At 60.4% G+C, this 13,868-nt stretch overlaps 1 protein-coding gene across 1 annotated transcript in view; it reads left to right on the forward strand.

Moving 5' to 3' along the window:
* Nucleotides 1-12,409, forward strand: part of KCNQ2 (potassium voltage-gated channel subfamily Q member 2) — a 56,313-nt gene extending 43,904 nt beyond the window's left edge. The window contains exons 12-17 of the mRNA XM_042782794.1: nt 3,339-3,562; nt 3,934-4,039; nt 4,570-4,701; nt 7,815-7,922; nt 11,097-11,220; nt 11,684-12,409. Coding sequence (XP_042638728.1) covers nt 3,339-3,562; nt 3,934-4,039; nt 4,570-4,701; nt 7,815-7,922; nt 11,097-11,220; nt 11,684-12,409 — 1,420 coding nt within the window. The remainder of the gene's footprint in view (nt 1-3,338; nt 3,563-3,933; nt 4,040-4,569; nt 4,702-7,814; nt 7,923-11,096; nt 11,221-11,683) is intronic.
* Nucleotides 12,410-13,868: the final 1,459 nt, after the last annotated feature.

The following is a 13,868-nucleotide window of genomic DNA, read 5'->3' on the forward strand; positions in this document are numbered from 1 at the left end:
GTGGGGGCTGGGTGGGGACCATGTGTGGGCTGGGTGGGGGCCGTGTGGTGGCTGGGTGGGGACCATGTAAGGGCCATGGGGGCCATGTGGGGGCTGGATGGGGGTCATGTGAGGGTCACGTGGGGGCTGGGTGGGAGTCATGTGGGGGTCATGTAGGGATCATGCGAGCTATGTGGGTGGGGCCATGTGAAAGCTTAGTGGTGGCTAGGTGGGGGTCGTGTGGGGGCAGTGTGGGGCCCAGATGGGGGTCATGTGAGGGCCATGTTAAGACCATGTGAGAGCCATGTGAAGGCCATGTGAAGGCCATGTGGGTGGGAACCATGTGAGAGCTGGGTGGGGATCATGTGGGGGTTCGGTGGGGGTGATGTAGGGATTATGTGGGGACTAGGTGGGGATTATGTGGGGACCATGGTGGGGGCCATGGGGGCCATGTGAGGGCTGGGTAGGGGTCATGTAAGGGTCATGTGAGGGCCGTATGGGGGCTTGGTTTGGATTGTGTGGGGATTATGTGGGTAGGGGTCATGTGAGGCCCCATGGGAGGATCATGTGGGGACTGGGTGGGAGTCATATGGAAGCCATGTAGGGGCCATGTGCATGGGTGCCATGTGAGGACCATGTGGGGGTTATATAGGGGTCATGTGAGGACTATGTGGGTGGGGGCCATGTGAAGCCTTAGTGGGGGCTGGGTGGGGACCATGTGTGGGCTGGGTAGGGGTCCTGTGGGAGCTGGGTGGGGGTTGTGGAGGGGTCATGTGAGGGCCAGGCAGGGACCATGTTGAGTCCAGGTGGGGACCATGTGTGGGGTGGGTGGGGGTCATGTGTGGGGGTCATGTTTGGGCCAGGTGGGGACCATGTGGGGACCATGTTGGGGGTGGGTAGAGGCTAGGTGGGGGCTGGGTGGGGCCAGGAGGCATGTGAGCTCTGGTTCAGAGCAGTCACTCTTAGGGAGACCTGGTTGTGTTGAACATGGAGGGCCAGGGGGTGGAGGAGGATGTGTCAGGGAGCCCCTTGCATGCTGCCCTCCAATCCTGCCCATCCATTCTGTCCCTCTTCTGGGAGGAGTTCCTGGCAGGCCTGAGGAAAGGTTGGAGCTGAGAGCCAGGCAGTGGGGTGCAGTGGCCGAGGCCAGTGGGGTAAGGGCTGAGCTGCTGCTGGAGGGACCCCTCTGGCATGTCCCTCTTCTGGTCAGTTGGCAGTGCATGCCAGAAGCGAGACTGCTGGGCCCTGCAGTGCTCTCTCTCTCCCCCGGAGGTGCCACAGAGCCATGTCCACCTGGCAGCCGGTCCTCCTGTCACCAACTGCCTGTGTCTGGTGGTTGTCTGCCGCCCAGCCTTCTGTTGCATTGAGCCCTTGGAGCACAGAGTGGGTGTGTCTTGATGCAGGCTGAGCACAGGGCTCCTCCCAGAAGCCCACAGGGTCCCAGACCTGGACTTGGGGTGGTCAGCTCCTTGGTTGTCACAGTCCCTTCAGAGCTGTGACTGGCTGTGCCCCTCCTCCTGGGTGTGATGTGGAGGGAGAGGGCCCTAGGGCTTTTGCTGTGTTGGGAAGTGTGACTCACTTGCAGGGCAGGCAGGAGCCTCTGTCCTGCCTCAAGGGGTTGCTGTTCTGTGGAGGAGGTGGTGGGAGGAGAGATGACCATTCTGAGACTGGAGTCCCACTGAGCCAGAGGGGGGTCCAGGTGACCCTGGCACTCACGTCATACTCTGCCAGTCGATTGGATGGGTCTGCCAGTGGGGGGGGGGTGTATCTAGACCTTGGTCTTGGCCTCTTGACGCTTCCTGAGAGTCCCAGCTGGTGATCTTGTTGGGGTAGGAATGAGAATGTCCCCCAGAGCTCCCAGCTGCCGATGCTACAGCCCCCACTCTTCTGTCTTGGTCAAGTGTCGGGCACAGTGGGAATGGGCTGGAGACCCAGGACACCTCATGGGCTCCAGGGAAGCCTTGTCATCTCTGCTCCTTCCTGAGGCATGCTGGGGCTGTGTGTTGGCCTGGGACATCTTTCTCCTCCTTCTCCTGCCTCCAGGGACCTGAGAGGTGGCCCAGGGTGTCAGCAGTGCCCACTTCCCGAGGGCCAGCCTCAAGAGGAGCAGCCATTCTGCTCCTTTGGGGTTGAAGGCCCCACAGCCATAGTATCATGGTCTGGTGGGTGTGAGGGACTTGGTGAGCAAAGGGGTTACCTTGGAGGCGGGAGCTGGGCCTTGGACAGGGACCTGAGGGACAGGTTTCTCATGGGCCGATGGGCAGGAAATGATCCAGGTGCTTCTCAGGCTGTTCTGGAAGGCTCTGTGGGCTCCTTGGCATGGCGGCCCATGGGTAGGTTAGCAGCTGGTCAGTATCTTGCCTCCTCTCGGGCAGAGAGTAGAAGGCAGCCCAGTTGGGAAGGAAGAAGTCCACCTGACCTCCAGAGCTGATGCTTCCCAAACCAAGGGCAGGGGCCAGGCCTGGGGCCACATCCACCGGTACATCCGATCAGTGGGCCTGCTCATGAGCGCGGGTGCCCAGGTCCCAGCCTACCTGCCTCCTGGCTGCTGGTGATGCCAGGTCTCTCCATGGTTACCAAGGGGCTTGGGCTGAGAACCGCTGAGAATGTGGGACAGTGGTCTGTGGGAAACAGCTGTTTCTGCCACCATACGGCTGCCTCCTCCAGCCTGACAGTGAGGCTGCCGCAGCCTCAGTGCAACCAATGGCGGCAGCCATGTGCATCCACGTTGTCCCTCCTGGGCACCTGCTGTGGTTCAGGCAGGTGACATGTTCATCTGTGGTCATAGATGCGTCCTGGCTGGCAGGGGGCTGTTCAGCCTGGGGGACCCTGAGGATGGGGCAGGCCCTTGGCAGAAAACCTGCAGGCAAGCCTTGTGCTTTGTGCCATCTCCCTGACCCAGACTCTGCTACTCAGCAGGTTCCATGGGCATGGGTCAGGGCACAATCAGCTGGAACCCCTGCCATGGCCGCCACTCCTGATGCCAGGGTGGGGGGTGCGGGAGGGGTAGGGGGAGGTGGGTGGAATGATTACATACTTCTTGGGAAGGGGCTGTGGTAGCCCAGTGTGTGGGGGCACTTCTTGCCCAGGGGTGCCCCTTGGAGGGGAAGAGAGGCAGGATTGCAGGGAGAGGCTTGGTTTCAGGGCCACTGGGAGTGACTTAGGAGTTCATGGTGCTGCCTCCTTGCCCTGGCCATGGTCTGTGCCACGGGGACGGTGATCCTGCCACCCCTGCCCCTCCATCTCAGCAGTGGCTGCTCTGAGCCCACCACCACCTGTCCTTCGAGTGACATCTGTTGCTCTTTCTCTTGTGTGTCCGTCCGTCCATCTGTCTGCTGCCGTTGGTTTCCGTGGAGCAGCCAGAAGGTCAGTTTGAAAGACCGTGTCTTCTCCAGTCCGCGAGGTGTGGCCACCAAGGGGAAGGGGTCCCCACAGGCCCAGACGGTGCGGCGGTCCCCCAGTGCTGACCAAAGCCTTGAGGACAGCCCGAGCAAGGTGCCCAAGAGCTGGAGCTTCGGGGACCGCAGCCGGGCACGGCAGGCCTTCCGTATCAAGGGGGCAGCATCACGGCAGAACTCAGAAGGTGGGTTCCCTGCACACAGCCCCTCTTCTGCAAGGGAGGCCGTGCTGTGGCCTTGAGCGGGCAGGCGGCCGGCCCTCTGGACTCTTGCCCTCTGGCCACTGCAGCCTTTTCTCTCGGCTCTTGGGACAAGGTGTCCCTTGAACCCTGGCATGGGCCACAGGTCACCATTTGCCAGAGAACATCTGATGGAGGAGAGAGCTTCAGAAGGCAGGATAGTGCTGAGCCAGCCTCTGGGACCCTCCCCGCAAGCCCTCTGACCCGGGGTGACCCTCTCACAGACTCTGTGTCCTTCTGCCTCCGGGCCTCTCTCCTCCCAGCAGCCCCTCTGGCTCTGGGTGACCCCCTCACACACTTCATGTCCTTCCACCCAGAAGCAAGTCTCCCTGGGGAGGATATTGAGGACAACAAGGGCTGCAACTGTGAGTTCGTCACAGAGGACCTGACACCTGGGCTTAAAGTCAGCATCAGAGCTGTGTGGTGAGGACACCTGCTGCCAGGCTGAGGGGCATGAGGAGGCCTGGGGGGCACAGGAGGGGCCGAGAGGGGCTGGGGGCTGTGAGGGGACCTGGAGGGGCTGAGAGGGGGGCCAGGAGGGCCTGGGAAGGGGGCTAAAAGGGGCTGTGAGGGATGTCCCAACCTGCTGGCTGTGGGTCTCAGAGCAGAATGTAGGGTCAGAGGTACCAGCTCTGCAGGGGCATGGCTGCCCTGCCTGGACGCCCTGGTATCGACTTGAACATGGGAGGTGTGGGGTCTAGGAGGTGACCTTGATGACACCTTCCCACAGCCCCCATGAGAGAGGGCATTGGGGTACATTGTGGCCCCAGGAGCCAGGGTGGGGAGACTCAGGCAGGTCCTAGCTGACAAGGCCTATCTCTGTGGCCACACACGGTGACTGCAGATGTCAGGTGAGGCCACAGGCAGACCTGTCGGGAGGCGAGGTCAAGGGGCCAGGTTGTGCACGGGCATGGCCTGTGTGACCCCTGCAGGCTCACTGTCCCTTCCCTCAGTGTCATGAGGTTCCTGGTGTCCAAGCGGAAGTTCAAGGAGAGTCTGCGGCCCTATGATGTCATGGATGTCATTGAGCAGTACTCAGCTGGCCACCTTGACATGCTGTCCCGGATCAAAAATCTGCAGTCCAGGCAAGAGCTCCTGCCCAGCCCTGCAGGAGCTGTTGGGTCCTGCCACCAGCAGGCGAGGCACTGGGGGGATGGGTTCTCTCAGGGGCCCAAGGGTGCCAGGGTGCAGGGAGGGCACAGGGCAGGGCATGGTGGCGAGCCCTGCTCTGCTGCCCACCACCCTGCCCCCCCCCCCCCTCTCTTGGCCTCTCCCCTCTGGCCACGGGTCTTCTGCACTATCTCATGTAGGTATGTTTGGAATTAATGTCTCTTCCTTCTTTGTCCCCTACACTATGTGACCGTGCATATGTGTGTGCACACGTCTACAAGTGTGTGTGCACTTGAGTTTGTACGTGTGCAGATGAGTGTGTATGCAAATGTGCATAGGTGTCTGCTTGTGCACGTGCATATATGTGTGTGCACAGTGCATGTGTTTACATGGTCACACGTGCTGTTTGTATGCAGCTCTGTAGGCATGTGTGCTTGTGTGCCCACATGTACATATAGATACAAGTGTAAGTATATGTGTGTTGTGCATGTGTGCACATGCTTGTGCATTCATGTGTGTGTAGTGCGTGTGTAAGTTTTCAGGTGTGTGTATGTGTGCATGTATGTGCACACAGATGTGAGCATAAATGTGTGCATGTGTGTGCATATATATGTGTGGATATATTCTTACACAACTCTGTATGTATACATGTGTTTATGCATGTCCATGCATATATGTAAGCATGTGTGTATATATTTGTGTGCATGTGTGCACGAGTGCTCACATGTATACATGTGTGTGGATGTGTAAACACATGCATTCATGTTTTCTGAATGTACAGATTTGTGTGCAAGCCCACACATGTGCATACATGCACACATTTATGTCTATGTTGTGCCTGCATGTGTGTGTGCACGGCTGTGTGTGTGCACACAGCTGTGTGTGTGCATTTGCATGTTGGGACAGAATAGCTCTTCTGACAGTTGAAGCCTCCACATGGCTGTGACCCCCAGCAGGCAGCAGCCACACTACCTGGCCCCTCTTCTACACAGGGGGGTCCCACTTCCTGAGCAGGAAGCTAGGGGGAGCACATCTGAGAACTGGTTGTTGTCAAGCACCTGCGGCTCCTGTGTGCAGCCGTATGTAGAGCAGTTTGCCCATTATAGGAGTCAGATCATGTATACAGTTGTACACTCAAGTGAAAACCAGTGTGCTTGTATGCACACCCAGGGCATTCCTCAGGAGACACACACAGAGACAAGTGTGGATGTACATGTGCACATACATGCATGTGTGCACACAGCTGTCCAAATGGGCCTGAGTTGTGCACATACACGTGTCCATACACTGGCACATGCAGTCATGCTTGTAGCCTCACACTCACACTATGCAGAAAGCACACGTGCATACACCCAAGCACACGGCCCTGCACAGCATGCACACCCAGCCACATACACATGCACATACCTGTGGCTGCAGTTATGTGTGTCTGTGGAACCTGTGAGAGGGCCACACAGCTCTTGTCATGCATGGGTCACACGCTTCTGCCAGCCCTCTACCTCCAGACCCCTCGGGCAGCTGGGGCAGGTTTCCAGCCCTGGAGGCTTGGGTCCTGGTTATAGGGAGAGGGTCTGCACAGAGGGGCCTTTGACAGCAACAGAGGCTTCATGCTGGGGGGGTCGGTGTGCCTCCTTGGAGCACCTGGCCTCTCCTGTTCCCTTAGGACCAGGGGAGGGGTTGCCTGGGGCCTCAAGCTGTTCCCACTGGACAGGGGGACCGAGAGGTGCCCCTTCCTCTGCTCTGGCTCCCGGCTGAAGGGGCTGCTCGCTCAGCTTGTGGACAGGCATTGGCTGGACTTGAGTGCTGTGCCATGCGTAGGAGCACACACGTGTGCACAAGTGCAAGTGAATGCATGTGAGGAACTGTGTGCGCATGGGTATGCAGGAGTATGTGTGAGGGAGTGCATGTGTGCATGGATGTGTGAAGGAGTGTGTGAGAGGGAGTATGTGTGTGTATGAATTTGTGAGGGAGTGTGTGGGTGTCCATGAGTGAGAGTGTATGCATGGCTGTGTGAGGGAGTGTGTGTGGGTGTGCGTGAGTATATGAATGTGTGAGGGAGTGGATGTGCATGAGTGTGAGAGAGGTGCATGGATGTGAGGGAGTGTGGAGTGCATGTGTGTATGAATGTGAGTGCATGAGTGTGAGGGAGTATGTGTATATGTGGGAGGGTGTGTGAGTGCATGTGAGAGAGTGTGCATTGATGTGAGGGTATTGTGGGTGGGTGTGCATGAGTGTGTGGTAGTGTGAGGGAGTGTGTGTATGAATGTGAGTGTGTGAGTGAAGTATGTGTGTATGGGTGCGTGTGCATATGGGTGTATGTGAGGGAATGCATGTGTGAGGAAGTGTCTGTGGGTGTGTGGATGGGTTTGTGTGAGGGAGTGTGTGTATGGGTGTGTGTGTGTGTGTGAGGAAGTATATGTATGTGTGTATGTGAGGGAGTGTGTGTATATGGATGTGTGCATGACTGAGGGAGCGTGAGGGAGCACGTGTATACACTTGTGCACACACGTGTGAGGGAGTGTGTGTACACTCATGCACACCTGTGTGTGAGGGCATATTCTGCTGTTCCTACTCCGTGTGTGTCTTCACATCTCTCACTGCAGCTGTTTTTGTCCCTCAGGCTCTTCTGTCCTAAGCCCTCCTTTCTCCTTCAGTCTCTGTCTGGAAAGACAGACTGAACAAACCACCTTGGAGCCCAGGACCTCTCTGTCCTCTGCTGACAATGAGTTCCATGGTGTCTGTGGCCAACACCTCTGGTATTTGCTGCCCAGCTGCAAATATACTCCCTGCTCTGCATCCTGACGGCCCGGCAGAGACCTGGGAGGCTCAGCAGCCGGGACACATGGCTGCCAGCCCCTGGCTCCCTGAGCAGAACGCTTTGCTTGAATTCTGGAGAGAGTTGGCAAACCCGAGGTCGAGCAAGCGTGGTGCCGACTGCTTTCTGTCTGAGAGGGATGTATCTGTAAGAGATGTCACTGTGTGGTTCTCGGTCGGGTTGTCCCTTCTGTTTCTGCCAGTCTCCAGCCACCTCTCCTCGTTGCTTCATGATACATTTTCCCGGTGTCTCTTCTCTTGTTCACGCTGCCAGGATAGATATGATTGTGGGTCCCCCACCCCCCTCAACTCCCCGGCACAAGAAGTACCCCACCAAAGGACCCGTGGGCCCTCCGAGAGAGTCACCCCAGTACTCTCCTAGGTTAGGACCCAGCACCCCGACTGCCTCTGTGAACCGGCCCCTCCCACTCCAGGCCACATGACGCGGCGCCTCACTCACCACCCCCAAGATGGGGGGCACTTCAGGTGTTCTTCTCCCCCTGAGGCAGTGACAGGGAAAGGGCCACGCCTGGCTGGCCAGCAGGGCTGTGTGGTCATCCCTCATGGCCGGGCCCTCCAGGGAACCTGCTCCTCTCCATGGCCTTCTCCGTGCCATCTGCCGGGGGCTGGAGGTTCGTGTGCAGAAGTGGGGGAAGCCCTTCCAGGGTCAGATAGACCCAGACCTGCACCCACAGACTCCCCCAAGGCTGCCCGCACGGAGGCCTGCACATGCAGCCCCTTGCACCCTGCTACTGATTGGCTGACCTTGGTGGCTGTGTGACCTCAGGGTGCACTCTCGCCTTGTGTGGCATGGTTCAGCCACCGTGATGGGTGACTGGGGGGCCGTGGCCCGTGCAGCACAGAGCTGGACTCCGTGAACTACCACCTGGTTAATTACTGTCAGTAAACAGGGAACTGGGGCACCTGCTGATGGTAGCAGGAGGCCTGGGGCAGGACCAAGGTGGGGAGAGAGCCCGGGGCAGGGCTGAGGGGGAGAGAGAGCCCGGGGCAGGGTGAGTGTGGAACGGTGGAGGGGGAGGGACTTGAGGCAGGGTTAGTGTTAGAGGGGCACTGATGGCCCACCTCTGTGCCCAGGGCCAGGTCCCTGACCTTCGACCTCTCTGCACCAGAGGGCAGCCCAGGAGCAGGCAGGGTCCGTTCTGTTTCTTGCCCAGGGCAGCTCCAAGCAGCGTCTGCCATCCCTTGCTCCGGCCCCAAGGATGCTGTGGCCCAGACGCCGACCCCACCCTTGGGCAGTTGGGGAGGAGCTGAGGAGGCCCTGCTTCTCAGCCCGCTCCCACCTCGTGGGCTCCCAGCTGCCGTGTCACAGACAGAAGGGGCTGCAGGACAGTGGGGCTCCTCAGCCTGGCGGTCGAGCGTGTGGGGTTAAGCCCCTGCTGGGGCCTGGGGAGGAGACGGCATAGGCTCCTAGGAGACCCTTCCCAGCCCCAGCCCCGGGTGGACCCTGGCCCTGCCCTGGTCCCTTTGATGAGCAGGCTGGTGGCGTCATGTGGTGTGGACGGAGGCGGTGAGCACTGTGCCTGGATCGTGCAGACCCTCAGAAAGGCCAGAGTCCCCCCATTTCCATGGTGTCTGCTTGGAGCCAGGACCCTCCAACCCTGCATGCATAACTTGGCGCACGGGCCCAGGAGCATGCGGGCTGCACTGTGGCTGCTGGAACCGGCCTGCTTCTGCTCCTGCGACAGACAGAAGCGTCCCAGACCTCCTTCTCAGAGAGGGACAGGCAGGAGGCTGGGCTCCCTCCATCTGAGAGCAGAGGGGACGAGCAGGATCTGTGAACCAGAGAGGTAGATTGGCCTAGAGGGCACAGTGCTGCGGTCTAAGCCTGCTCGTTCCATCCTAAGGAAAGATGAGCAGGGCAGGGCCTAGTGTAGGCCCTTTCCTGTTGCCTGTCTGTCTGTCCACTGAGGGTGACTCAGGGCAGTGTGCCTTGAGATACCTGAAGCCCTCCTAGGCCACAGCCCTGCCGGAGCCCTCTGGGCTGCGAGGCAGGTTCTGAGCAGCTTCCTGGTGGGGTGTTTCTGAGTGACTGTACGAGCCCAGCAGCCTTTTCCTTATGTGGCACCTCCTAGCCAGCATGACCCACCCAGGATCTGTGGTACCACACAGCTCTAATAAACCCTGTCCCCGGGGGAAGTCACCTTCCCTTCATGGCGGTCATGACTCCATGGTCTCTTTGACAATAAGCTCAGCTGGTCTGGTAGAATGCACATGCATGCATATGTGCACAAGCATGCGCACATAGGAACACACCTGCACACCGATGCATACATGTGGGCCCTTATACACACACGTGCACACAGGAACACACCTGCACACGTGCATACATGTGGACACTGACACACACACACACTTGTACACAGGTGCACACAGAAACACACCTGCACACAGATGTATACAAGTGGGCACTGACATGCACATATACACATACCTACACAGGGGCACACAGGTACACGCCTACACACAAATGCATACACCTGGGCATTGATGCACACACAAACGTACATAGGTGCCTACAGGTACACACCACCTGCACACAGATGCATACACGTGGGTGCTAGTACACACATAGGTGCACACAGGTACACACCTGTACAAAGACATGTACACGTGGGCCACTGACACACACACTTGCACACAGGTACACACCTGCACACAGATGCATACACATGGGCACTGATACACCCGTGCACACATGCATACACAAGAGCACTGATGCACACACACTTGTATATAGGTGCACACAGGCACACACCTGCACACAGATGCCTACATGTGAGCACATGCACACACACATACATAGGTGCACACAGGCACACATCTGCATGCAGGTGCATACACGCACACTGATACACATACTTGTACACACATGCATACATGTGGGCACTGATGCACACATGTGAGCATGCTCGCACAGACTCTCTGGTTGGCAGTGGCTCTGTCTCTGCGTGTGCTGCTCTGTGCTGCCCCTCCCTGTCCTGTGCATGGAGCGGGCTTTCACACCTCCTGCTTCCTTTGTCTCTGCTTCAGACTTTTATCTCAGCCCTTCGTGTGACCTGACTTCTCCCAGAGGCACATCACTGGGAGTAAAGCTGGGGGTGGGGCCGGAGCAGGGCAGGGTCTCAGTGTGGCCAGCCCTTAGGCTGTGTGCCCCGTAATCACCCTCCACCCTCCAGGCCTCTGTCTGCCTGTCTGGGTGTAGGCACAGTGACCTAGGATGTCAGGAGGAGCGTGGGAGTGGATGGGGACTCAGGGCTCATCCAGGTGTTTGGAGGGGTTGGGTCTGGGAGCTCCAGCTTGAAGGGTGGAAGGAAGGGCTGTTGGGCCACACGGATTCCCTTCCCCTGACTCTTTGCTAATGTGCCCAAGTGCTCCGGGATGGGATGACCCAGTGAGCGCCAAGGGGGTCAGGACTGGGTGCCTAGAACAAGACACAGCATCTGGTGCCCTGGGCTCAAGGGAGCCTGGGCCCGGGGGCTGTGGCTTGGCCTGGCCACGCCCATCCCAGCTCATGCTGGGGCGTCTCTCCTGGCAGGGTGGACCAGATCGTGGGCCGGGGCCCGGGCTCGGCGGACAAGGACCGCGGCAAGGGCCCAGCTGAGGTGGAGCTGCCGGAGGACCCCAGCATGATGGGGCGGCTGGGCAGGGTGGAGAAGCAGGTCGGTGGTGGGCGCTCCGAGGGCCCAGGGCGGGTGCCGCAAGCGCCCTGCTCGGAAGCACTGGGCTCTGCATTCTTGGAGGGGGTTTCCGGCTCAGGGTCTCCATCTGATCTCATCCTGGCATTGGTGTCTGCAGACCCTCGGGTTCTGGGGGCTCCTGCCCCTCCCTTGCTGGTGGGGTTTCCCTGGGTGCCCTGCGGGGTCAGGGCAAAACTGGAACTTGCAGAGGTCGAGGGCTGGGCTGCCCCACCCCCATCCTCGGGAACCACTTGCACACGACCGCAACCCTCGTCGCTGGTCTGCCCAGGCAGTGGGCAAGGGAGGGAAGGGCCGGTCCTTCCTTGCCCTTTGTCTCGGGTGGGCCCCTTGCAATGCTGCACCCCACGCTCTGACCGTGGAGCCCGGGGTGGAAAGGGTCTGGGGTCGCTGGCCTCTGCCGCCACCTGACGCAGCTGCCCCTCAGGTCCTGTCCATGGAGAAGAAGCTGGACTTCCTGGTGAACATCTACATGCAGCGGATGGGCATCCCCCCGACCGAGACGGAAGCCTACTTCGGTGCCAAGGAGCCAGAGCCGGCACCGCCCTACCACAGCCCTGAGGACAGCCGGGACCACCTGGGCAAGAATGGCTGTGTCATCAAGGTGGTGCGCTCTGCCAGCTCCACGGGCCAGAAACACTTCGCAGCACCCCCTGCTGCGCCCCCCGCCCAGTGCCCGCCGTCCACCTCCTGGCAGCCGCAGGGCTGCCCGCGCCAGGGCCCCGGCTCCTCGCCCGTGGGGGACGCCGGCGCGCTGGTGCGGATCCCTCCGCCGCCCGCCCACGAGCGCTCGCTGTCCGCCTACAGCGCGGGCCAGCGGGCCAGCGCGGAGTTCCTGCGGCTGGAGGACACGGCCCGGCCCCCCGAGGGCGGCCTGCGGGACAGCGACACGTCCATCTCCATCCCGTCCGTGGACCATGAGGAGCTGGAGCGCTCCTTCAGCGGCTTCAGCATTTCTCAGTCCAAGGAGCAGCTGGACACGCTCGGTGGCGGCTACGCGGTGGTGGCGCCCTGCGCCAAGGTCCGGCCCTACATCGCCGAGGGCGAGTCAGACACGGACTCTGACCTCTGCACCCCGTGTGGGCCTCCGCCGCGCTCAGCCACGGGCGAGGGCCCCTTTGGCGACATGGGCTGGGCTGGCTCCCGGAAGTGAGGCCCGTGGCTGGCTGCTGCCCCTGCTGGCTCTGCTGAGGTTTCCAGGAGGATCTGTGGTTTCGAGGCCGAGGCCCAGGGAGGCCAGCCCGCTGGGTCTGGCTCTTGTGGGGCCGAGGGAGGGGAGGGCTCGGATGCCGCCCACTGAGGCTTTATCGACTCCCATTCCCAGCAAGGGCCACGGGTAGCCAGGCGCCCCAGGAGCATATGTGGCTGCCGGCTAGCCCTGTCCCTCTGCTGTGGGGCTGGAGGGGCACCTGAGGGGCGGGGAGCAGTGAGGGCCGACCCTTCCCATGGCTGCTGTTCCCAGCCACGCTGAGGTCCGAGGGGGAGGACGGTGGATGCCGGCTGTGTTGGACCTGGGTCTCGATGAGTCCCCTGAGCAGGGACAAGCCAGCCCTGTGTGTCCTTCCCCCCCTGCTGTCCCCTGGTGAGCGTCACTGCCCTGAGGGGACCCTGCTCGTGAAGCTGCTGGTCGGCACCTCTGTCCTCTCCTGTCCTGAGGGGTGCAGTGTGGAAGCTGCCCAGGTCCATGGCCCTTGTGTCTTGGAGCAGCGGAGGAGCCAGGACGTGGTGACCAGACCGTGACTGCCCTGTGGCGTCTGGCACCTGCCCGTGGTTATTCTCCTGGGGCGGGGGGCTGGGAAGGAAGGTGCTGGGCGGAGGAACCAGATAGTGGGGTCAGGCACCTGTTTTGTCCTCTTTCTCTCTGTATGAAGCAGGGGTTGAGGAGTGTCCAACACCTTGATGGAGACCCCGTAGCATGGGGGGAGGTTGCGAGGGCAGCACTGGGGTCTGGGGTTCACAGGCTGGTGGTCAGGGTGTGGTGGGAAGATTCTGTGGGGCTGCCACCCTGGACCAAGCCTGTGAACACCTGTCCTTATCCAGAGTCCTGCCCATCTACTCCCATAGACACCCCGACAAGATAGGGTGTGGAGGAGGCGAAGGGGGAGGGCAGTGCCGTCACCCGCTGGGACCAGGCTGGTCTCCCTGACACTGTCGGCAGTGGGGCCTGGCCCGGCCTCTCTGAGACGCTGTGTGTCCTGCATCATCTTGCTGACCGCCCCTGGCCCAGCCCTGACTGTGACTGCCCGGCACTACGTGAAGGCTGACCTGCAGGTGCTTTGCGGGCCTCTCAGCCTGGCAGTCGGGACCGTCTTTTGCCCCCATCCCCACCTGGGACCGGGCCCCATGCTGGTTCCTCTGTAGTCAATGTCAGGGTGGTGGGAACTGAGGGCTGGGGACCTGGGGGTCCCTGGTAGATTGCAGTGGGGGCCCAGCAGCCTGCACAGCCACCACCCCCAGAACCACAGGCTGATTCTCCGCACTGAAGCCAGTTCAGACCTGGGTGTGAGCTGGTCCTGTGCTTGGCCTATGGTTGGAGGCCTCTCTGTCTGCTGGGAAGGGTTTGGAAAACAGCTCTCGGGGGGCCTGGGTGCTTGGGACCTCTGGGAAGCAGA

The sequence above is a fragment of the Orycteropus afer genome, unplaced genomic scaffold (genome assembly GCF_000298275.1).
Source record: "Orycteropus afer afer isolate SDZICR_OR568_19922 unplaced genomic scaffold, OryAfe1.0 scaffold00469, whole genome shotgun sequence".
NCBI lineage: Eukaryota > Metazoa > Chordata > Mammalia > Tubulidentata > Orycteropodidae > Orycteropus > Orycteropus afer.